At 45.6% G+C, this 23,472-nt stretch overlaps 1 protein-coding gene across 7 annotated transcripts in view; it reads right to left on the bottom strand.

Moving 5' to 3' along the window:
* Nucleotides 1-230: 230 nt before the first annotated feature.
* The window catches only part of LOC120799323 (disco-interacting protein 2 homolog C), a 221,060-nt gene continuing 197,818 nt past the window's right edge, over nucleotides 231-23,472 (bottom strand). For 5 of the 7 annotated variants that reach the window (XM_040144416.1, XM_040144415.1, XM_040144414.1 and 2 more), the window contains exons 24-38: nucleotides 22,515-22,595; nucleotides 21,536-21,659; nucleotides 20,017-20,138; nucleotides 18,442-18,553; nucleotides 18,025-18,134; nucleotides 14,502-14,632; nucleotides 13,320-13,488; nucleotides 13,063-13,233; nucleotides 10,120-10,149; nucleotides 8,534-8,595; nucleotides 5,904-5,961; nucleotides 5,681-5,755; nucleotides 4,882-5,056; nucleotides 4,049-4,172; nucleotides 231-2,398 (exon numbers count right to left, since the gene is read on the bottom strand). In XM_040144416.1, the coding sequence (XP_040000350.1) occupies nucleotides 2,146-2,398; nucleotides 4,049-4,172; nucleotides 4,882-5,056; nucleotides 5,681-5,755; nucleotides 5,904-5,961; nucleotides 8,534-8,595; nucleotides 10,120-10,149; nucleotides 13,063-13,233; nucleotides 13,320-13,488; nucleotides 14,502-14,632; nucleotides 18,025-18,134; nucleotides 18,442-18,553; nucleotides 20,017-20,138; nucleotides 21,536-21,659; nucleotides 22,515-22,595 (1,797 nt within the window). In that variant the 3' untranslated portion in view covers nucleotides 231-2,145. The remainder of the gene's footprint in view (nucleotides 2,399-4,048; nucleotides 4,173-4,881; nucleotides 5,057-5,680; nucleotides 5,756-5,903; nucleotides 5,962-8,533; nucleotides 8,596-10,119; nucleotides 10,150-13,062; nucleotides 13,234-13,319; nucleotides 13,489-14,501; nucleotides 14,633-18,024; nucleotides 18,135-18,441; nucleotides 18,554-20,016; nucleotides 20,139-21,535; nucleotides 21,660-22,514; nucleotides 22,596-23,472) is intronic. The other 2 variants (XM_040144418.1, XM_040144417.1) reach the window with 1 other exon arrangement.

The following is a 23,472-nucleotide window of genomic DNA, read 5'->3' on the forward strand; positions in this document are numbered from 1 at the left end:
GCAAATCCTTCTCCCATTTTGGATCTCCTCATCTGCTGCCTGCGTCTGACCGAATCATGCTGCAGCGCAAAAGTTGGTGCATTAACTGAAAGAAACACAAATCTAATAAAGGCTGGTTAAAAGATGTATTTCAATTATTTACATTTACATTGTCTTTGAAATCCTGCAAAACCCTTAAACTTAAAGGTGCCCTGTGGAGTTTTCTTGTAAACAAACAAAAACGCACAAATGCGTTGATTTTAGTTTGTCGATTTTAAACATATTTTGAACCGTGCCTTTTTCCAACCAGCAGTCTTCCTCGCTGCCTTTCAATGGGGCTCTGCTGCGGTTCTCTGCGCGTTACCGCCACCAGCTTGTCGACGAGCGGAATAGCGCGTAAGTGCTGCTGCGTCGCCTGTGAGCTCCTGCACAACACAAACAAAGTTGGCGACCCACTCATAACAAAAAAACTGTTCCACAGTGTAACAGCAGTAACAGGTTGCTTAATTATAAAAACTCAGATATTACAGATGTCATCAGCTTTTTCAAATTTAAGCTTCTTTGAATTTCTGTCTGGGTGAGGCAAAGTCTTACTATTATCCTCTACAGGAGAGAGAAGAGAATAGTTATGCAATTTTAGGTGTAATATTTTGTAAATTAATGAACCGAAGGAAATAAATAAAAAATACTGAGCGCAACAATTAGAAATTTGAGGGAATAATTTATAATTTAAGGGCACAAATGACTAATTTTAAGGAATGACTTCTTGATATGTCTTTACTAATGTTTTTTGGAGGAAAAGGGTCAAAACTTTTACAAATTCAATCAATAAGGATTTTATTTTATTTTACGTTTATGCCCCAATCTGAACATTTTTGGTTCAGAACTCTTCATAGCGAAGTAGGAATGAAACTATTCCGCTTCTTCTACTATCTTTCTTTTTGACTGACTTAAAACATTTCAGACCAACATGCAGTTAAAAAGCATCATGTGTAAAACTGCTTCTGTCCGGGGTGAATCCTTTTACTCATCTTTTAATATAATCTATAATCATATATTTCTATTTTCCATAATATGCTTGATGTGAGCCCGTTTCACTCAGGATAATACATTGCTTTTTAGTTTTTTTTATATTAGCAAATATTCAAGAGCAAAACATTCTTGAACGTCTCGTCATATACTTCTAAAAGAGAAACAAAATAAATTAAATCAGTTTCTTTTTGTACATACTTACATGATATGAATTTATGTGTTGTTTCGCTTCAGGCGAAGCATGTTTGTACGGAAAAATAAACGGAGTTAAAGGCTGCAGCTGTTAGTTTATGAAAATTAGCGCACTGATTTCCCGCTGAGATGGGACGGACGGTTCAGAAAATTATGTTGAATTTAAAAAAAAAAAAAAACAAACCGTAACACGCTTACAAAAAACAGAGAGGAAAAAAACAAAAACACAAGAAACAAGCTAACATGAAACAAAAGGTTAGTACCGCATCGTAAAATCGAAGGACAGCTGCGGTTCGCCCTCCTCAGACCCCGCTCTGGTATCAAAACATATCTCCAACTTCTAATGACTGATATCCTAAAAACGTAAAACGTTTGCTTTGTTTTTGTTTAAATATCCTTTTCAAAAAATACCCTAAACTTCTTAGAGGACAAATGGGGGGAAAAAAAGGAAGAAGAAGAAAAAAAACTTCCGCATGTACTTGATGGGGAAAATATAGGATGAGCCGAATGTAGTTTTAAAAGACAGTATGAAACGCAGCAGAGGAGAATCTTTGCTTCGTTAACGATTGTCCTTCTGCCTCTGGGCCGCACGATCGCCACTTTTCAGTAAACAGTCGGCACAAATGGGGGACTGCTTTCCTGCCCTGGAAGAAGGTGGCTGCACTTCTTCTCAGGCTGAGTACAAACCTCACCTCTGTAAAAACAAACCACGGCCTGAATTCCACCCCTAACCCTACATATAACCATTTGATACTCAGCCTAGGATGAAGTGTTGCCTGAGAGACAAAATTCAGGGCAAAAAAAGTCAACCATTTCCTCCCCTTATGCCAGAAAACTCAGCCTCAGACTCCGGTTTTATTCTTTTCAGTCTCAGGAGCAGACAGTCCTTGCATCTTCCTAAATAAACCCTCCATCCACCTCCGCATCGGGCACCAGGGGGCGCTACATGTTGTAGGCCACGTAGATGGGGTCCAGCTGGTCGGCCAGGAAGCCGTCGCGCAGGTGCATGCGCTGCTTCTCGCCGCGGGAGTTGATGGGGATGACGCCGATGTCGACCACCACCACCACGCCCACGATCAGGTAGTGCTCCTCCAGCACCACGTTAGTGACCAGGGGGACCAGGTCCAGGGCCTCCTGCTCCGAGCCGTCCAGCTCCACCACCACCACCAGCAGGTTGGTCCATGTGAACACCGCACTGGAGGCGCAGAAGAGAGAACCACATGTGGAGGTTTTTCTAAATCGTTTTTGGGGCCCAAAACGGCTGCAGCAGCTTCTTTTAAAATATAAGCACTAAAATATTTTATCAACTTTTGTTTTACTTTACAACCTGCCTTCTTAAATCGTGTCAGTTAACAACTATTTTTGTCTACGGATGAATCTGGGAATCGCAACTTCGCAGAAACCGAAGGCGACGCCTTCAGATGTCTTGCTTTGTTCGACCAAATGTCTAAAAGCCAAAAAGCACCGTTTACTTTTGCTCGAAAAAAGACAAACGATTAATCATTTATCAAAAATGGTTGCACATCTTCATGACAAATCAATTCGTTAACTAATCTTCTCAGCTCTGCTGTGGGCCTTCCTGCCTGCAGCTGCAATCCAAGGAGTCGAAAACAGCGACGCAACTTTTTTTGTTAACGCTTTATTTTACTGGTCCTAATAATTCCCCAGTAGTCTCATAGAAAGATTCCTGTAAAGATTCATGTAATGCGGCACTAACCAAACAAAAACAGTGTTCAAGTGGTGCACTTCCAACTGATTAATCACATTTACTTGCTAAGATAGTGTAACCAAAATTCTTGTAGTCAGTGTGCAGCTGAATATACAAAACTGTGAAATGTTTCTACAACAAAGTGTAGGCAAAGTATTTACACAAAATTAGTTCCTTCCAGGAAACTTCCAAGAAAGTAGAAGAAACCAAAGGACCTGCAAAATAAACTGTTACCATTTATTCCATGAACTGGGTCTGGAAGGTAAACTTGAGTGTTTTCCAGATCTGTCTGAGAAGGCAAGCTGTAGGGAAACAAAGTCCCCCAACCACTGTTCAAAGGAAGACTGATGCTAACAGAGGCTAGATCTTTACTAGACCCTGGCTTATTAAACGTGGTTCAGATTTGATTACTTTTATAGTGGCAATTGTGATTCGTCACATTGTCTGACCATTTTTTTTTTGTGAAACAAAATTGTAATATTTCAAAAATACAGTGGGAATGAGTTGTATTTGGGTTTAGGAGGATTGCAAATTCCTGGAGAGCTGGAAAGCAGCACCCGACTGAATTCAGATTTCAGTGGTAAGAAAGATGAAACCATGGGTTCCCACTTTCTCCAGTCTGTCTCCAAGCCGTACTCAGAAGGCCCCTGTGTGCGGGGAAACTTTTTTATTAGTTTGTTGCTGTAAATGTTCCCTCCTTGTGTTACATTTCCTCCACCGGGGGCTCGGCGGGGGAAACACCGTGGGAGTCGGCTTATGTGCCGAAACCCTCGTATTGACCACAGGCGACGCCCTCGTATGGAACAAGGGCTGTGGATTTTGTCCTCCTCCTGTTCCAGTGGGACCGTGTCAGGGTCTCTCTCACAGCTTGTGTGGACAGAACCAATTATTATAGTGACCAAAAGCTGTTCTGACGTATTTACCTGGGCCTTTTGGTGACGTTTTAATACAGAAGTGGAACAAGAGGACGTCACGCATGTCCATTCACTTGTTTTGATGCGCATTGGAAATTGAATTTTGACAACTTTTGGATGGAAGCGTAACCATCCAGGTAACTAGGGGAGAAACGACTTGTCAACAGGTGGTGTTAAAGGCCAGGTGCGCCATGACGTCGCTAGCGTGCCGCGTGTTTCTCACCATTCTGTGATGCTCTTGTGCGTCCTGATGACGGAGGTCTCGATGTCAATGGGGTGGTAACGCATCCCCCTCAGCTCCATGGCTTCTTCCAGAGCACCGACCACGTACAGGGCGTCATGACGCTCTACACACACACACACACGCACACACAAGTGTTTTGAGAACTGTTTTTTACAGAGCATACTCTTGTAACCATATTGTGTGTAGGCACCAGTTTGTGCTGACATTTTGGCCAGAGCACTGATCAAATCCTGGCTTAGGGTCATTGATTACAGGCCCGTTTAGACTGAGGCCGGTGAAGGTGTCACCGTCTCTGGCCACGTTCACGGGCAGCCAACCCACAACCTGTTTGTCCCTAACGTTGATTCTTTAATCTGGCTTTGAATTTGACATCTAACCGGTTCTCCCTCCACAGGTCGAGGTCCCTCTCACAGTGGTGAGAGTCTATTGAAGTCACGGGATGAATTCCGCTGTATTCGCTGCAGTAAAAAAAGATTTTGGGAGCTAAATATTGATACTTTTGGATTCAAGCAACTAATCTTACACCAATATTTCATGTCCAAGCATCTGACAATTTTAGTACCAGAAATATAGACAACACTGCACTGAGCCAGAGTTTGCCTCCGATTTGTGTTTGTCAAATAGGAAAATCTCCTCCGACGGCATTTAGAGCATCATGGGACGCTGTAACTCTCCAGTCAGAGCCAGACTAATGGATTCCTTCAAGGTCGGGAGCACTTAAAACCAGCCCTGGGGCTGTTAAACCTGTCCTCCTCTCTGTTATACGACAGCACTAAAACTGACTGCCCGGATCCATTGAGTCAGGTCCCTACCTCCGCTGGCGTCGGTGAGTTCGGTCCTGCGGAGGAAGCCCAAGTATCCGGTTCGAGCCCAGACGGTTTGCGTGTCTCCGAAGCTGAGCCTAGAGTTGAAGTGGTCCGACTGCAGCGCCTCGTCTCCGTAGACGGTGAAGTAGCCGCTGGCGTTGTGGCCGCTGTGCACCCAGATCTGCAAACACAGACGGCACGGAGCAGGCGGAGCTACAGTTGAAATTCACTGTGCGAAACAGGGAAACCGAGCCCTGCAAAAACAACATTCTGGGGAGACAATGAAACTACTGCCGCTACGACTGATCCCAGATTTTCAGTTTATCGGTGAGTTGCTTATGTCTATAGAAAGTCCATTCAACAAGGACAAGTCCCACGAACCCAAGATATCGTCTTCCTCTCGCTTGTTTTGTTTAGTGTTAAAGGAACCAGGACCATTGGAGAAGCAGGAGCCTACAAAAGTGCCTCAAACTGTTGATGGGTCACTAAAATTGCTGTTGTTTAAGATGTTAGTCTCCAACAAATTGTTGAAGGAGTGATATGAAGTATTGCCTCAATATGCCTGTTTGCTTAATAATCCTGTAACTAAAACTTTACGAGAAATATTTTCTAAATATTGAAAACGGACTTGGTAATTTTTTGCTTTTGAATAAATAATTTCAACACAATCGGGTCAAAGTTTTACTAACATGAAGTGTCGTTTGACTCTGGAGTCCAACCACTGTTTACATTCATCTAAATCTCCCCAAGTCAGCGTCAGAGTCTGCTTTCTTTATCTGGATTTGTGCCCAAGGCTCAGACAAACCTCTCCCAGATGTGACTCTCCCATTGGTCCCTTGGTCTCTGGGTTGGCGATGATGATTCGGACCCCCGGTAGGATCTGTTCAGAGAGAAACAAATAGAGTGAACCGGAGTGGGTTTTTTTTTTCTTTAAACACATCCCTGTCAATGTTTAAACTATTTAGACATTTCAACCACACACACACACACACACACACACACACACACACACACAAAAAAACCCTCACCTTCCCGGACTCCATTAGTGGGAGGCTGTGTGGTGACCCCCTCTCTACTAGTCTGACCCTGTGGAGAAAAAAAACAACAGAAAATTAAACGGCTGGATCTGTTAACAAACTGTCTTTCATTAAACATTAACGCAGATCCAAGAAAAAAAGATTTTTTACTTAAATAGACAGAAGCAAGAAAAAAACGACAGTAAAGAATCCTCAACTGGGGAACCATGAAATACAATATCAAAAGGTTGTTGAAAAAAAGGAAAAGTAAAGAGAGTAAAATATCTTCAGCTTAAAAAAGGACATGGACTGAAAAATGTGCCATATCTGATAATTACCAAACAAATAATTGTTCTTTCTCCTCTCGGAATAAAGTAGTTAATATTTCTCAGTTTGTAGTTTTTGGAGGATTTGTTTTCCGTATTTCACTCTCGCTGACCGGTTGTTGGAAGGAACTAACCTGTGACTTTTTAGAACAGTATCTCTGTTTCTGTACATACGTCACTCGAGATGAAACGGCGTAGGACGCCGGGGAATAGCAGTAATCCTACTTGTACTAAAATGACTGATCCTCGGAGGAAAACTGACAGAAGTGGTCGGTCGGACTACCAACGAGAAACTCTGAGCGTCTCCGGTAGAACCGGGCCTGCTCAGTCCAGCAGTGATTACATGTAATCATGCACGCCGACGGTTATATTTATACAGGGCAGGACTGACCGGCCTCGCCGCTCCATGCACGGTGACTTCTCCGGAGGAAAATGAGAGCGGAGCGGCTGTACACCACGATGATCGGCCGGAGCCGAGAAGTGGGGAAACTTTCGGGGACCGGTTGCGGCTCCTGACATGTTTAATTTTACATTTTACCGTATGGGCCGTGAGCTGGTGTCAGGCTGAGCTGATGTGGTCTGACTTTTGTTCCCATAATCCCAGCGGACCACCTCGTCAGGAGATATTTGGGCGGATGTGAGTCTGGCTCGTTATCCAGGAGATGCTGACCATCACTGTTGCCTGGAAACCGGCAGCGTTTCACCGCCTTTAGACGCCAACACTGACACTATTGTTGAGCCTTCGCGGCGATTTCCGAACCTCTGGTAGGTGTGTGGGTTCAGACCTCTCCTCCGAGATCAAAAAACTCTGGAGACCTCTGAGTTGCTATTTGTGTTGTCACCCAGCGTGAAATGTGGGGCATCTTTCCCAGACTGGGATTGTTTTAGAGGAAGTGGAGCGGCTGAGAGGGTGACACCCGTCAAGCTGACATGCCTGAAATCATCATATTGTCTCGGAGAAACTTTCAGCGTCTCATTATATTCAGACTTTTTACTTTCCGGCCCAGAGGGATGGTCCTCAGCTGCAGAACCAGTCTCGCATTAGAATAAGAATCTTTACCGAGCGCTCTTATTTATTCTGGCGGTGTTTGCTGAGCTCCACGCTCCTATTCACAAACACAACTTCACCGCGTTCACATCGAAGCTGCTGAGCAGACGCCTGCAACAGGATCGAGGTCCCACTGGACCAAAATGTTGTGGGCGCAGAATGTATTTAATATCTGTGTGTGAAAAGACGGGAAGACCAATAAGGAGATGTTATCACTGAGCTTATGCAGGCCAGATACATAAATGTGTGCTGATGACATGCAAAAATGTGAAATTCGCCTACAAGGAAGCTCGCAATTGAACAAATATGGAGAAATGTTCCAGTAATAAATGAACTCTGACCTATTAGCGACTATTTAGTTTGGTTTAAACGAAGCATTTCTTTCGAGGAGGTTTCTCTGGAAATCAGCAGCTGCAAATAAACACAACTCAAGTGACTGAACCCAAACTGTCTGCACTTAATACCAAACGATATAAACCTTCCAGGAATCTTCCCTTGAAATGATTGGGAAATTGCAGACTTGTAAAATTACAAGTCACCGCTTCGTTTTATCTCCAGAATGAGGGTAGACAGGATTTTCAACACGAAGCGTTGTTGGGGGCAGATGTAGGAGTGAAAAAAGTCTCGTTAAAAATGGACCAGCTTGGCGGTTTTTGTATGTTCTGAGCATTAAATCATACACTCAACACCACTGCTAACATTAGCATGCCAACAGGCCTGCTGGAGACATGTATGGTAACAACTTCTGGATGTTAACATACCAACATTTAATGTACCTCTCGCTGGCTGCCGTTACCATGCATTAACGCTACTAATAACACGTTAGCCTGCCATGTTGTCTGTAATTTGAGATGAAAGTTGAGACCGACGGGAAGTCAGTCAATAGTTTTCACGACCACAAGTGTTGGTGGCACTAGATGAAAAGCCAAGGGATCACCGAAGTCAATGGGATTCATCCTCTGAGGGCCGTGAACGTCCAAACCAAATTTCCCAGCGATCTATCGCTTCGTTGTCTCAGTCCCTCTCAGTCCGGATCAAGTCCAAAACCACCAGGTGATAAATAACGATGACAAGTAAAGATAATGTTTGACATCTACGGGTAAAGCTTGTAACGCCGGGGGCACATATCTGGTAGTTTACTCTAGTGTGTTTTTCAGCAGCGAAGGGACTAAGAGTCAAAAATGTAAAAACGTATTGAATTCGTTTCCCAGTTCTCAATTCCAACAGGACAAATACACAACATGACAATTCTGTTTTGTTTAACTCACCTGTCGTGCCGTAGCGCTCTCATATCAACGTACACAGTCGTGGGGTCGGGTCCCGAGGTGCCCTGAGAAACACCAACGACAACAGAGTTAACACAGCGGGGTCACAGAACAACGTCCCTTCACACAACTACCGCCATTATACAGTGCGACTGCAGGACAAAGACGTCTAGCGTCTACAACTACTTCTACCTCTACCAGGCTGCGGTGGATGCAGACTGCTTGTGCATTAGTGCTCACAGAGACCAGCTTTCCCTTCACAGCAGAGGGAAGAGCTGTGGGTTTGAGGGCAAAGATGGGAACCAGTTGCAAACTCCTCTACAACATTCACAAAACGGTGGAGAGAGAGCGCTGTGGGAGCGTCAGCAGTGGTTGATGATTTGTGACGGAAATCGGCAAAACCAGAACGACGAGAGATGAAACCAAAGACATCCCAGAATTTAAAAGAAGCGCGCCGACACAGAAATCTGACTCCACTTGAAACCAACGTGCAAACAAGAGGTCACGACAACACTGTCTTTTGGAGGAACGAAAAGAGGGGGGAGTGAAACCGAGCCAGGGAAAAGACAGATGGAAGAAAGGGGCGATGATGACGCCGTCGAGTGATTACATCCTGGTCCATAAAAACTCTCTGGTGTCAAAGCTCAACACATCTGCCCTCAAAAGAACATATCCACGTTTAAACTCTGTGGAAAACTTCCCGACATGGTTTGACCCGTGTCTGGTCTGCATTTCATTCAGATATCTGCCAAAGTTCTTCATTAGTTATAGGTTGAATGTCTTACTGATTGTGAGTGAGAGGGAAAATTTTAAGACAAATCAGAGAAACAGAGAAAAAGAAAGAGACAGAGACCCCCGTTCCGACCTCTCCCTTCCTCCACCATCCGCCTCCATCCCCCATTTCTCTCTCAGAGGTGATTCGGGATAAAAACGTTCACAGAGCCCGCCACCGGACATACAGCGGCATGCTGGGAGTCAGAAGCCCACACACCCAGAGCACTGAATGGCAGGTAGCTTTGTACGCGGGAAGATCTGATCTCATCTGGCAGGATGGGAGCAAGGCTTTGTTTGAATTCATGGGCCGGATCCTCCAAAGTTCACATTTCTAGTCATAATATTTTGTAGCATGTTGACAAAACCCGTCCAGAAAGGCTGGTGATTATTTTCATTGTCAATTTATCTGTCGTACTTGTGACATCTTCCAACTTCAGGGTCCAAAACCCAAAGGCATTCTGCTTCCAATGATACAGAAGGCAGCAAATTCTTGCTTATATTTCCGTCAGTCAACTGAGGAACTGGCTGACCCTTTCAGCGTGTCTGAATACGTCTAAGCCAGACCCAGATTAACCGAAGGCTAAATCTTCGGACGTAGAGAACATATTTTGAGAGAGACCTTAAACCACTTTTGGTGGAGTGTTTTGGAGTGTACAGTTCAATATTCTCCCATTTTCCTCAAACTCTCTAAACTTGAATCTAAAGCCAGCTGATGAGTGATGCGCTTGACAGGCAGTGGGGTGTGGCGGCGGTGGTGGTGGTGGTGGTGGTGGTGACGGTGGTGGCTGGGGCGGGGGTCGATGGTGGTTCCCTACCTTGTCGGCAAGCTTTCCCAGCCTGTGAGGCTACAGCAGCAAAGAGAGGCGGAGGAGGAGGAGGAGGAAAGTAAAGGGGGAAGAGGAGGAAGGGAGGAAGGAAGGAGGGCGGAGACAAAACCAAGTATGAGAGATGTGGGTGGGGTTATGCATAAAACAAGGAGGGAAGAGGGAGGGGAAAACAGTGAGATGGAAAACTCAAAAGAAACAAAACAAGCAATCAGGACGAAAAGATTTTCCAGCCAAAAGTTAGTTTGGTCATTTACGGCTGCTGGAAAGTGATCGGTTAATTTAAGTTGGAGCAAAGTAGTTCAATATACTGACTGTGATTAGTTGCTTTACAGTAATGTTAATGTACATTGACTGTGTTAATTCAAGTTAAGACTCATGCAGTTGGAATTACTGCTCAACTCTGTACAAACTGATGTATAATCGACTACTCATGTTAAAAATCTGTAATAAAATCTCAAAGGCTTGGATTTTCACTGTATTTTGCCATTACCGTCTGTAAAAATGCTCAATCTAATGGAAACTCGGGACAATAACTTTAATTAAATTATCCGGAAAATCTCTATCCAGTAATCTTTTATTCCTTTTCAAACTCTTCTTCGGGTTTTAAGAACTAAGAACCCGATTCTGTGACTTTCTTTAAAATGAACCTGGGGAATAACTTGATTCGATCCACTGACAGCTGAAAATCATGGCTGAAATGTAAGAGCAATGATCGGCCTGAAATGGAAAGATGACGCCGAATCTGAGAGACATACAGCGAGACAGCTGAATGTCTCAGACATTGGTTTGTCTGGATGAGAGAGTGTAGACGAAAATAATGACTGTGGCTTTTTCTAAACTGAGGCCGTTATCTCTCTGGAGCCTGTAATCTCTCTAGTTCCCACAAATATCTTGCTGTTTTTGGATGAAAACCACACATCTGCTTCACATTGATACATACCTAGAAATGGTCATTTTTGCATTAACGTCAATGTATTTTTTTTACACTTCAAAGCCAGAATTTAACAGGTCTCAGGTGCCCAGGAGTTGTGAAAATCATTCGGCTGATTAACCAAAATTGCAGTTAAGTGGCTTCATCGCTTCAGCAGTGATGGGCAAACCTGCAGACTCGAAACTGTAGCGCACGAAAACCCATTTCAGGTTGTATCTGCGAATCTTAAAAGAGGCAGAGATGAGTCCACTGTCCCCGAAAGCACCAATTTACCAGCCAAGACTTTCCACAAAAAAAACTGTCCATTCTCCACATGTTCTCTAAATGTTTACCTGCTTTATCTCAAAGAATCAATCGCATGCTTGAGTTTGTTTCTGCCAGATGAAAAGCAGAAATGCAGCTGGCCCCAGAACAACAAAAACAGTTCCCAAAAGTGAGCTATTTTAAAAATACTAGTAATACTGGAAAAAGCTAGATGGCCATTGAACCCACAATCAGATGAAGATAAAATAAACTAAACAAAACAAAAACAAACATCAGTTTCATCTCTGTGCGTCCAGCACAGATGTAGGTCCAGGACATGTTTAGCCTAGCTTAGCACAAAGACTGGAAGCAGGAGGAAACCGTTAGCTTTGATCAAAATGTAAAAAAAAAAAAGACCTTCCATTGAATCTTGTGACCTAGTTATTAAGCTAGTTACCACTACATCAAGTACTCAGCTGGAGTTTGAGTAACAAAAGCTGTTAATTCTCCATAAGGACAGGACCTCTGAGATGCTGCATCAGCATTACCAGGTGTCAGACCTCAGGATCATTGTATTTCAGGTCAAAATATCACAATTTCAAATCCAGACTATGATGCACCCAGAACGCGGACAAAATCGCTCACCAAGTTGAACGCAGTGGGCTCGGACCACAGGCCAGCGTTTCGCCTGCAGACCTCAGAAGACACTACACCAGTGTCTTCTGCCCCTAAGCAAATAGCTCAGGGCACCATGGCAAACAAAATGGCTTGACACTTAAACCAAACCAAGAGGAAGAGTTTGCTAGACACTGGCTGTCACAAGTACTCCACCCAAATGTGATTAATCCTTCATGGCAGATCCAAAGTAAGTTTCTGTAACATGTCGTACACCATAATATACTATACAGTAATCAGGTTGATTCCAAATCAGCTTTCTGACATTTTGAAACTATGAAAGGTCAAAATGATCATACGTTCATGGGTGTTTTTTTTTTTTTAAATGACTGATCTTACATCTTAAACCGGCTGAATTTTCAAACAAGTACGATAGTTATTGTACAGGTAGCGACGCTGTGCTGTGTGCACCCGTCGTCAGTGGGGCAGCTCCAGCGCGTAACGAAACCGCGCTGCCTCGCTGTCCTCTTCAGACGGGGTAAACACAGAAAGTACAACATGTAAATGCAACAGGTTTGTAGATTGTAGGAAGGCATTTTACTCCCCCCCGCTTTTGATGCCTAAGTTAGCAGTTTCCCCCACTTCCAATCTTTGTGCTAAGTGAAGCTTAACACATCCCGGACGTGAGCGATACCGACGTCCATCTGTTCATCTGACTCTGGATAATAGAGCGAACGACTGCTTGTACCTTGGAGACAGCGACAAAGACAAACAGGATGCACGGGTGTAAACACAATGACAAAGTCAGTCGCTCGTCATTTATAAGCTAATCTCCAGTTAAGTGGAGATTCTGTTGTCTTTACTCAAGTATAACAGAAAGAAAAATTTTAAAAATGCCTGCTAACAAAGAGCTCAGCCTCAGCTAATCTACAACAAACAAAAAACAATCAGCTCGGGTCAACATCAGCTGATGTTTCCCTCGTCATAAAGAATAAACGCAGCTAGTCTCTCAAAGGTGAATGCACCACCTCCAACAGCACCTCCGGCCGAAATGGCAGACCGAGAAATGTCCCCCGTCTCTGCGGAAAAGTGAAATGGAAGCAGAGAAAAACCAGGCAGAAAGAGGCGAGAGTCTGACTGACCTGCAGGCAGATCGCCAGGTTGACCCTGCAGCCAAAGGAGGTGCTGACAGCTCGAGGGTGGAGTCCCAGGTCCTTGAAGAGTTTGGAGAAGGACTGCGTCAGGGCTATCCTGGGACGCTCCTCCGCTACAACCACGCAGGTCCTCACCCGAGACAAGTCCAAGCCTCGAGACTAAAGGGGGACAAGAGGGCAGAGAGCGAGAAGCTGTCAGATGACATTTCCAGAGCCTCAGAGGGCTTCCTGTTAGCTAACATCACCTTCAGCAAGTCGGTCTGCAGGCCCAGGCCTTTGGTGCAGAGCTCCATGACGCTGTAGGAGCAGAAGGTGTCGCGGACTTTGTACTGACTGACGGCAGACAGCCAGAGAGCCGGGTTCACTTCCAGCTCGGACGGAGGGATCAGGATCGACTGGTGACCTGAGTACACACTGCAGAGAGAGAGAGAGACCAGACCAGAGGAGTGACCGTTGGGCAGCCGACACTTAAATCCCGGATGTCGGGATCGCATCGGGCCCCTGAATGCACCAACAAATGACAGTGTTGTTAAAATGGTCTACGTTCACAACTGGGTTACCATGTGACGACAACGGAACACTGACCAAAAAGGCAAGATGTTTACTGTGATCAAGTTTTAAAGTCTCAGCGAGTTGATTTTTTCTGTGCGACTAATACCGTTCACGTGCTGATCCCAAGGTCTGTGTTTGTGAAAGCTAGCCACTTACCACTTCAAATAATAAGTCCAGCTACGCTTAAGAGCCTGTGTCTTCACTGTAAATACAGGATGAGCGAGTGTTTAGTGTTTTAATATGAGCAGTCCGACTCTCTAGACTAGATGGCAACATGCTGCCGAGCAGACCGAGCCGCAGCTTGAAATATGTTAGTTTGCTTCGTAACTGGCATCAACGTATATTTGCAGCCTCGTTGCTAATTTCTTGGCGTAAGCAAATGATGTAGTTGTGGAATCATACAGGCAAATAGAAGTTTCTTAGTTCATAGCTTGGTTGTCCACTTTATTCTCTTTAGAGACTAATGTAGCCTCGCTGTAGCTAAAGCTGCATCGACACCCTGTGGACAAGGTTTCAGTGACTTTCAGTGTCACTAATTGATCATGGATCCATGTACTTATTGGGATATTTCTGTTACTCTCTGTTATTCTAGAAACCACAAACGCCGTGTAAAAACCAAGACCAAGAAGCATCTTCTAGCGTGCTCTAGCCCGTACACCCCCGGTGATTCCAGCAGATCCCGAACACCATCACAAAATGAGCATGCGAAGGGGGAACGTTCGAGTCAAAACACGCTGTCAAGATGCTCCTTTAAACTTCCTCGCCGACGTGCCTCCTCTCCGTCCCTAACCGGAGAGGATTCTCACAATGTTGCTCCCGCCTAAGTTCAACGCGTGTGCACCGCGTGTGTGTGTGTGTGTGTGTGTGTGTCTGACCTGCAAAGGCACCAGAGGACGAAGCCCAGGCCGCAGTACGGGTCCAGGCAGATGGCGACCTCTCTGGACGGGTAGAGCTCACACTGCAGCTTGATGGAGCGGCAGAAGGCACTGGTGGCTGTGTGAGACATCTGCAGCAGACAGACACACATCACACAGAAACAGTTCAGCCTTCAATTGGTTTTTTTCTTTTTTTCTGCAACTTCCACAAACAAATGGCGATTTTAGTTTACCGGTGTCAAGAAGCTGCCATTTGTAAATAGCCATTGGATATGAGTGGGAATATTCTCATTGGTCAGTTTGCTTTTGCACTTTTTACCTTTTTCTTTTTCAAACACAAACGAGAAACAGAAAATCCAGTTTCTTCAGACTCAAACGCACAAAGAAAATATGAAGGATGAGCTCAGACCCTCCTGCCCCGCTGGAGCTAAAAGTGGTGAATTAACCAGAAATGTGTCCACAATGCCGGGATTAGCACAACCACACGTCCGATGTGAGGGGCCTCCGGTTGCACTGACCGGATCAATCGATCGGCTCGTTTTCCGATCTGTTGTAGCGTTAATGTTCCGGCGCCGACTGATTTGCTCATTAGGCACAGGAGATTAAACATAATGGACGGGTAATTTAGCAGCACATGAGAAAGTATGCCGGCACTGTTTCCGCCTGCCCTGCTCTCCCTGTGCGCGCTGATTAGTGTGTGTTTCTCAAAGCATTCATTGGAGAGTTCTGCGGTGTTCATCAAGCCAAATGACGTGATCAACGCTCGATGGCGGTGTGAAAACCGTCGCGAGAAATGTTTTGCCGGCATACAGAAGAAAGTACAATGACGAGTGGTGGAGCATCATTTTACAGATGTCTGTTTAACAAAGATATCCGGGATGCGTGACTTGTTAGCTAGTTCAAACTTCAAACAAGATTTTTACCGTCCCTCGGTACAACATGTGGCTGCGGGAGGCCGATGGCGTCGCAGGTCCGTGCCAGTGATCCACTCATTACTTGTGCGCTGAGATTTCTGGCTCTCAAAAGCCACATTCTAGCGGTGGGCCTTTATATCTGAGACACTAACAATCCAATGACTGAGGTTTGGCAACGTGCGATGGTCCCAACTGAATAATCTCTACAAAAAGTGAGAGGACTGTCAATAACTTCAGAACAGACATTTGTGGTCTCCAAGGGATGAATTCTACTGACTTTGCTGATCCCCTGACTCTTCCTGCCGTGCTACCGTGACGTCGACAGTTTCGTTTGAAAGTGAAATATCTCGGCAGCCGTTTGGATGGATCGCCGTTAAATTTGGCCCAGTCGTTCACGTTCCCCTAAGGATGAAGTGTATTAACTTTGGTGATCCCTTCATTTCTCACCTAGGGCAGCATCCAGCCAAAATCTGAATTTGTCCAGCGCTTCGGTTCGTGACCAGATACCTGCAGATCTAATGACATGTCCATCGGCCTCAGTTGTACTTCGTGTGCTATCGTTGCACAACTGCTCTAGAAATCAGTGGTCGTATCAGGAACTGGCCCGCTAGCGCTACAGATTTTCGGATGTTTCGACCGTTCTTGGCTGAACGTGGACAGTGCTGTGGTCACGAGTTCGCGAGAGCAAAAGTGCGGACAAGAACGCAGACACGGGCCTTCAGTCTTGTTTCTGTTCTTAGCAGGCTGTACCATGAGAAACCACTAATGTGGTTCGTTACAAGCCAAGGTAAAGACTGATGGTCTCGTATTGAGAGACTAACAATCAAAGCGGCTAATTAAAGAGTTTACAGTCCATGAATGAATCTTAATAACTGATAAAATGTCATCCAGACCCTGATCTTGTCTGGGTCCAACTAATACAGGGGACCGAGATGTCTCATTCCAAAAATGTTTAAAGTTAAATGTGGAAAATACAGATTCATACGTTTGTTACATTTTCACCACCTTGTGAAAATATCAGACTATTGTAAACCCGTAGCTATCATTTAAAGAGAAAAGTGAACCTTTGGAGCGTTGATATTTCCTTTACTGACCAGTCCTTTTAAATGTACCTTCCAAATATGCTTTCAAAATCATTTCTTATGCTGCTTGTGTTTCTTTTTGCTTTCTGGGAGCAGATTGATCTTCCCTCTCTGCTCTCCGTGAGCGTCTGTGAGCAGGGAGCTGAGGAACGAAAAGGGCTTCAACATGAATGGACCTGAGACCAGAAACAAGAAGAGGTCTTGTTTCATAGAAGACACACACACACACACACACACACCAGATGAATAGTGGCAGAGAAACAATGAGCTGAGAACAGGATGCAGGTTTGTTTTACTGCAGCAGGAATCAATAGCTGCTTTAATCTTTGAAATGTCACCACCACCTGTTTACACACCTCCAGCGCCCAGACTATCAGCCTCCACCGCTCAGTAGAAAAATAAATCGTTCCGCTGAAGTATGTCAGTGCTCATAATGATGATGATGATGATGATGATGCAGGCATCCACTGAGCCACGGCTACAGCGTTATAGCGTTGAAATTTGGATCTTTAACCAGTGTTTATCGGGCCAGTCGCTCTTAAGTCTTCAAATGTCAAAACATAAATGGGCCGATGTGGTCAAAATCAGATCGAACATGACATTTGGCTTACAACGCAGAGCCCCTGACTATATGTTTAGTATTAATACACTTTATTATATTTAGATGTAACGACCGGTGGTGGATTTGCAGCCGTTGCACCGACAGCATGTTGACGTGTCCGTGGTTCTTTTCACCGAAGTGGGAAATAACGTCAGCGTCAGAAATTCCCACCTGCTTCTGACTCAAAATTACAAGTTGGAGGCCAAATGGTTTTTCCCACTCAGCTTATGGGTTTCCAGTAAAATCTCTTATGAGTATTATGAACTTAGAGGCTCAAGCCTGTCTTATAAATAATAGTCAGGTGCCCAAAGGAAAACTGAAACAGGTTTTGCTTGCTGTGATCCCTCCTGCAGTTCCTACCATTCAAATGCACTTTCAATGTAAGTGATGGGAGACAAAAATGTACAGTCTTTGTTCTGTGGAAACCTTAATTCAGAAGTTTATCTTCGAAAAGTTCTCTCCCTTTGTTACTGTCCCTCCCCGCGGCTCAACGAGTCTACGGAAACCCAACGAGGGAATTTTAGACCAAACAGGCAGATTTCAGCCGGATTTGACTCACTCAGGCCGCCGAAGCCTCACGTTAGGATCAGAGACATTTAGGAATACGCACAAAACGACGACTGACGTTTTCAGACAGACTTGAAAAATTGTGTATCCATCCTCTAAGTGTCAGAAAAAGGATATTTTGACCTGTTGATGCCAGATGAAAAGTCAAGGGATCACCGAAGAGACTGTTCCCCCGCGGGACCATGGACGTCTGCGTCGAACGTTACACTGACTCGACAACGGACACTGGCATTTCTAGAGCTACGCCGAGGATGTGGCTAAAAGTCTGCTTCCACCGGGTTGTGTAAGAACTGAGATGTCGTGCTTAAGGTCCAGACAGACTGACTCAGCCCAGTGCGTGTGTGTGTGTGTGCGTTTACCTTGACTCCAGCGAGCATGCCGGTGGTGGAGACGCTGAAGTCCAGGTAGGCCAGGGTGTCGGGGTTGGACGGTTTATACAGCAGAGGAGGTTTCTTCTTTGGCAAATCGTCTGGAGGGAAAATCGACATCGTCACATCACTGCTGCTCCGATGGAAAGTACAGTGCAGCCATGACATTAGCCTGGTGTCATTTCTGTTCTAAATAATTCTGTCATTTCTGCGCTGCACGTCCCAACGAGCACCCAACCTGTCACTTAAACAGCGTGAGCTCCACCGGCTTAATCGCTCTGACCACCTGTAAGCGCTGCAGTCTGTCACGAATGATCCCCTTGAAACTGGGGTACAAACTCTGCAGAGTTTTGTTCATGTGCATATCTCGCCTCGTGACAACCTGTGTGTGTGTGTGTGTGTGCGTACCTGTGTCCAGGACAGGGGGCCAGGTCCGGACGTCCACGGCGGCCGAGGCTTCCTTCGACCTCAGCAGCTTAGAGATGAGCTGCGTGGTCATCACGCACACCGACCGGCTCACCTGCGCAGATAACACGGATAACACACACAACTTGAATCTGAGAAGATGCCTCAGTAGTAGCCAATGACAGAAAACGTCAACACGACACTATGTCCCGTGTCAAGCAACAGTGTGGAAAAATCAGCGTCACTTTAAGATGCTCTTTGGAAAAAGCTTCCTGTGAGACTTGCAGCAGAGAACCAGCAGCCCTGACCTCTTGCATCGACTCCTGCCAGCTCTCTAGAAAGATGAACGAGGCTCGTCATGATTCACAACGCGCGCTCATTCATTCAGCTCAATTTTTCCAGGCCGCTGGCTTTTTTCCCGGCTTCTGCAGGCTGTCGACTCCCGTGCCCCCTCACTCTGTCTTCTGTTGGTAGTGATTTCACAGCTCCGTGGCTTATTTTTTTAAAACGACTGTTTGGCAGAGAGGATTCGACAGGAGGGGCTCAGTCTGCCCACACGTCGTCCTTAAAGGACAAACCGGTGTCTGGCTCGGAGCCTCTTACATTTTTGAGAGGCTGAATGATGAAGTTTAAATTCATTTTTCCCAAATTTGCCCAAAATCTGTCACTATATCATCTATCAGAGTATCTTAGAAATCCAGGCAGGAAAAAGTAGACTGGTGAGGACAAACTGAACCAATGTGTCCTCCTGACTTTCCACCGCTCATTCGAAAAAACAGTTCACAGAATGACCAAGCACATTTTTTCATCCTAAGGCTGCACAAAATTTCCAAAAAGTCAGGCACAGAAAATCTTACGTAACGTGGCTTTTCCGTCATCTACTGAAAAATTCGTGTTTCCTCTTTGCACACACGCCGTGTGCGTCGCAGTGTCGCACGTTACAGCAAAATGTTCCCGAGCTCTTGATGGAATCCGTTGATGCTGCGGAGGCGGATTCTGCAGCCTCGTCATTTGTTCCAGGCACCTTTTTCTATAACTTAGTAGAGGATCTCCTCTTTGCCCACATGCCTCGTTTCTCTCCCGCAGAAAATTCCCATTGCCATACTTTTTTTTTTTTTTTTTAAATTCTGGCTGTTCCATTCGGGTTTTTAGCTCCAATTCCACACGTGCATTGAAACAGGTGGATGAGAACTTTCAGTTTTCTCTGCTGAGAATAATCAGTAAACCCTAAAGGTGTAATGGATCCATCCAAGATAAACATCTCGGTCGCTTTTCCTCTACTTATCTGCCTCAGTGTGAGGAAGATGGTGAATATTTCTGAGTAAATTAAATCAGGGAATCACTGCAAGATAGTTTTTAGGAATGTGGACGTTCAGCAAATTATTTCTTCAAGTATTTTCAGGGGGAAACATATAGGGAGTCATGGAAGTCAAGCAGTCACACAGTCGGCATCTTAAAACCCCAAGGTCACCAGGACAACCCAAGTTTTAGTTTTTAATGGTAACTCTGATATGGTCACGGATGTTGAGAAAACAGGATCAATACAGCAGCTAACGGCACCACAGCGGCAGTTTTTACCTCCACGATCATCTTGACGGTGGGCAGCGTGGTGGCGATGTTCTGCAGGTGAGGCGGTCGCACCGTGATCGGCACGCAGCCGGCGTAAAGGCAGCCGTAAAACGCCACGATGAGGTCGATACCTGGAAGCGGGGGAGGACGGGAGGAGCAAGGATGACGGAGGGGGTGAGAAAAGAAGGGAGGTTCAAGTGGGGAAAGAAGGGCGCAAGGGAAGAAGATTGAATGAGGACAAGGGAGCGAGGTGGAAGGAGGAGGACAGGAAAGGAAAGGACAAGTGGGGGAGGATTGGGAGAAAGAAAAAGGTCACACACAGACACTCACAGAGGTGAGGAGGTTAAATATTGAGCGCTGGGCTCTGGAGGCGATGAATCGAATGCTGCTCTAAGACGATCTCTTCGCGTCGGGGAATTTGTTCTGCATGGCTGCGTCCGTCCCGCCGTGATGGACGCCCGGCTCTGAGTCTCCATGAAATAGCAGGATTCTTTCCATCCTCCTGAATTTTCCCCTTGGCACCCTCTCTCCCTTCGATCCGACTGAACTCCCTGAACGTCTTTGTCGTGTCCTTCCCCACTTAAAAAACATCCACAGTTTGTCCTTGTTTACGCGGCAACGCACAAGTTAACGGATCATTACAAAGATCTACACCTGAGAATCCTGACCAAGAGGCAGCTATTTGTTTTACTTTTACTACAGTGTGACAGATATTCGAACTATCCTGTCACATCATGTCTGCTTTTTATTTTTGCCTCAGTCTTATTGTTGCATAACAATTCCGTCTCTCAAATCCATCTTCACTTACAGTTTTCCTTATCAACGGTATGTGTGGTTGTGCGTATGCCATTCAGTCCCGTGTAGGCCGCGCAGTTTCAATATTACCAGCTACACACTGTCCTTAAAAACAAATCCAGCGAACGCGAGAGAAAAACCTTCCCGTACGAGACGTTCTGGTATGAAATGATGCAGGTTTAACAGGTAACGTCCCTGGGAAAACATCACTAAACTGTGGAGGAAACCCGGCGGCATCAACATCGGTGGAGACCGGCGCAAATGTAAAGTCGTAATCAAATCGAAAATGAGAACATGTCTTAAGCCTAAATAGACTATGTGGCCGAAGGTATATGGACACATATACACCGTTGCGGGACAGTTCGACACGTGAGTATAAAACCGTGTTCACAAATGTGCTGCGGTACCAGCTTTTCCACCAGATGGCGGCACCTGGCCGCAGTGATTAGCTCCCATCTGGCCCACGAGAGCCCAGCGGTGAGGTCCGGCGCTGGTGTCGGTGATAAGGTCTGGCTCGCGGTCGGCGTCGGACGGGTTAGAGGTCAGGGCCCTGCGCGAGCGCCCCTGTCTAAAACGTCGTCGTAGCAATAAGATTCTCATTAGTGTGATCTAAGGGGCACAAATCACGATTTGAGACTTTGGAAGTTTTCCCCCTCCGCTGTCACTGAGAAAATCAACATGCAACATGAGGACATTCAGTTCTGCGTCCTCCTGATCCGCAGTCAGTGTTTACCTGGGGGGTAGACCAGTGCGACGTGGTCTCCGTCCTGCAGGTGGCCCCGTTCAGCCAGCATGGCGGCGATCTTCTCCGCCCTCTTGTGCAGCTGAACGCAGGTCAGAGAGCTGGCTATCGTACCCTGGGGGAGGTCGCGCACGCACAGACGCACACACAAAATGATGGACACGTTCTATCAGCAGTGTGTATCAGCAGGTGTCATGTCATATTTTCTGTTGCAGCATCTGGCTGCTGAACAGCTGTAAACAGAGCAGTGGATCATATTGCCATTATGCAAATGTACGTGACCGTCACACAGAGCCAGTTCACACAGGATCTCAAATACAAAGTGCATCGTAAAAGTGAGTTCTATTCCTTCTCATGCGCGTCTCACCAAACAACATTCTTCCAGACAAACAAACAATCTAATAAATGTGCCATGGCTAATTTTTTTTTCGCTTTCACTCCATCATTTTCAGTCGTAAGTTTTGAGTCATTTCACAAACACTGTCTGAGAAAAACAAACAACACGCTGTTCATGTAAAAGCAAAATGTTGCCCCATAAGGAAAAGGATCCCGGCGTTTTCCTCCTGTTCTCCCCCCCCCCCTTTTCCCTTGTTTGCGACTCATAATGACAAAATCCCTCAAAAGAAGTGACGCTATGTTGTGATGTTGCGACTGACGCTGTCTTTTATCACGAGCAGAGGTGCCCGCCTCTGACGTTACCGGTCGGACCCGATTCATCAGCCACATCACATCTGCTATGAATTTCTGCTGTAATACGGCGGCTACGGGTCAAAGTACAAACCAAGACTAATGCTTTAATTAAACAAAAAAAACTCACAGCATTCAGGCCTGTGTGTGTGCTGCACTTCTCAGTCAAGGCAAGAGTTTGGGCTCAAAACGTGTGTGTTTTAAAATATGCGCATGTGTGACACGGTGACGTGAACAGCATTATCGTGCGCAGTGTGTGTGTTTTTTGCCGTGAGGTACTTACTCTGGAGTTGAGCAGCGTGTACAGGACGTGGTCCGGAGTGGTCTGGGCTCTCCACTGCAGCACCTCAGACAGGAAGAGGAACTGGAAGACACAGGCAGCATTACGGGAACAGTCAGAACCGGGTGACAGAGGACACACGCAGACACGTATATACGGGAATAAACACGCACATCTCCTCCATCCCGAAGACAGGAAGAAGGACACACACAGAGAGACAGCTGAGGAGGAACCCATCCTCCCCCTGCTACACGCTAAAAACATCCCAACATCTTATCTTTTCTCCTCATTGTAAATACATATTTGTTTTATTTATCTTAAGTCGAGTTAAGTTTAAATTTATTCCTCTCAAATGACCATTTTCAGACCCACTTTGCATCTTATAATCACGAGTTCTTCTCGACACGATGAGCGTTCAATAAACTCTTCAGGTCTGTAAAGAAACACGGTTAGCATACCGGCATACCTCCCAGCATGCTTTGTATGTGGGTTAAAACTCTTCCCAAAGCCTTTTTTCCCCCACTACTTTAGCTGCAGCGTTAAGGACTAATGCAGACTGACTGAACGTAACTCGGTGGGCTTCACCGTACACCGACTGCCGAGCAGGCTTTGAACACTGAAGTTGCGTTTTTAGACCGTTAGGAGAGATCAGAAGAGTTCTTCATATTCAACCTGTCACCACAGTTTTCCACACAGAATGAATCCGACTCCGAACCACTGTCACAAGGGGAAGTCGAATAAAAGCTCAGGCCTCAGCCTGAGCCACCTCCTCATACCCGCAGTGGGAAGGGCTTTTTTTTGTTTCCTCTCCCCAGGGTTACGTTCACCGCACCATTTCTAACCGCTGACTGTCTGTTTATGGAGCTGGTTGGCAGCCACAGCACTTCAGGAAGCGCCAGGGTTAGCTCACAGAAGGCCTTGCTACAAAACTCTGTTCAACTGCTTGTAGCTAACGGTAAAG

The sequence above is a fragment of the Xiphias gladius genome, chromosome 14 (genome assembly GCF_016859285.1).
Source record: "Xiphias gladius isolate SHS-SW01 ecotype Sanya breed wild chromosome 14, ASM1685928v1, whole genome shotgun sequence".
Classification (NCBI taxonomy): Eukaryota; Metazoa; Chordata; class Actinopteri; order Istiophoriformes; family Xiphiidae; genus Xiphias; species Xiphias gladius.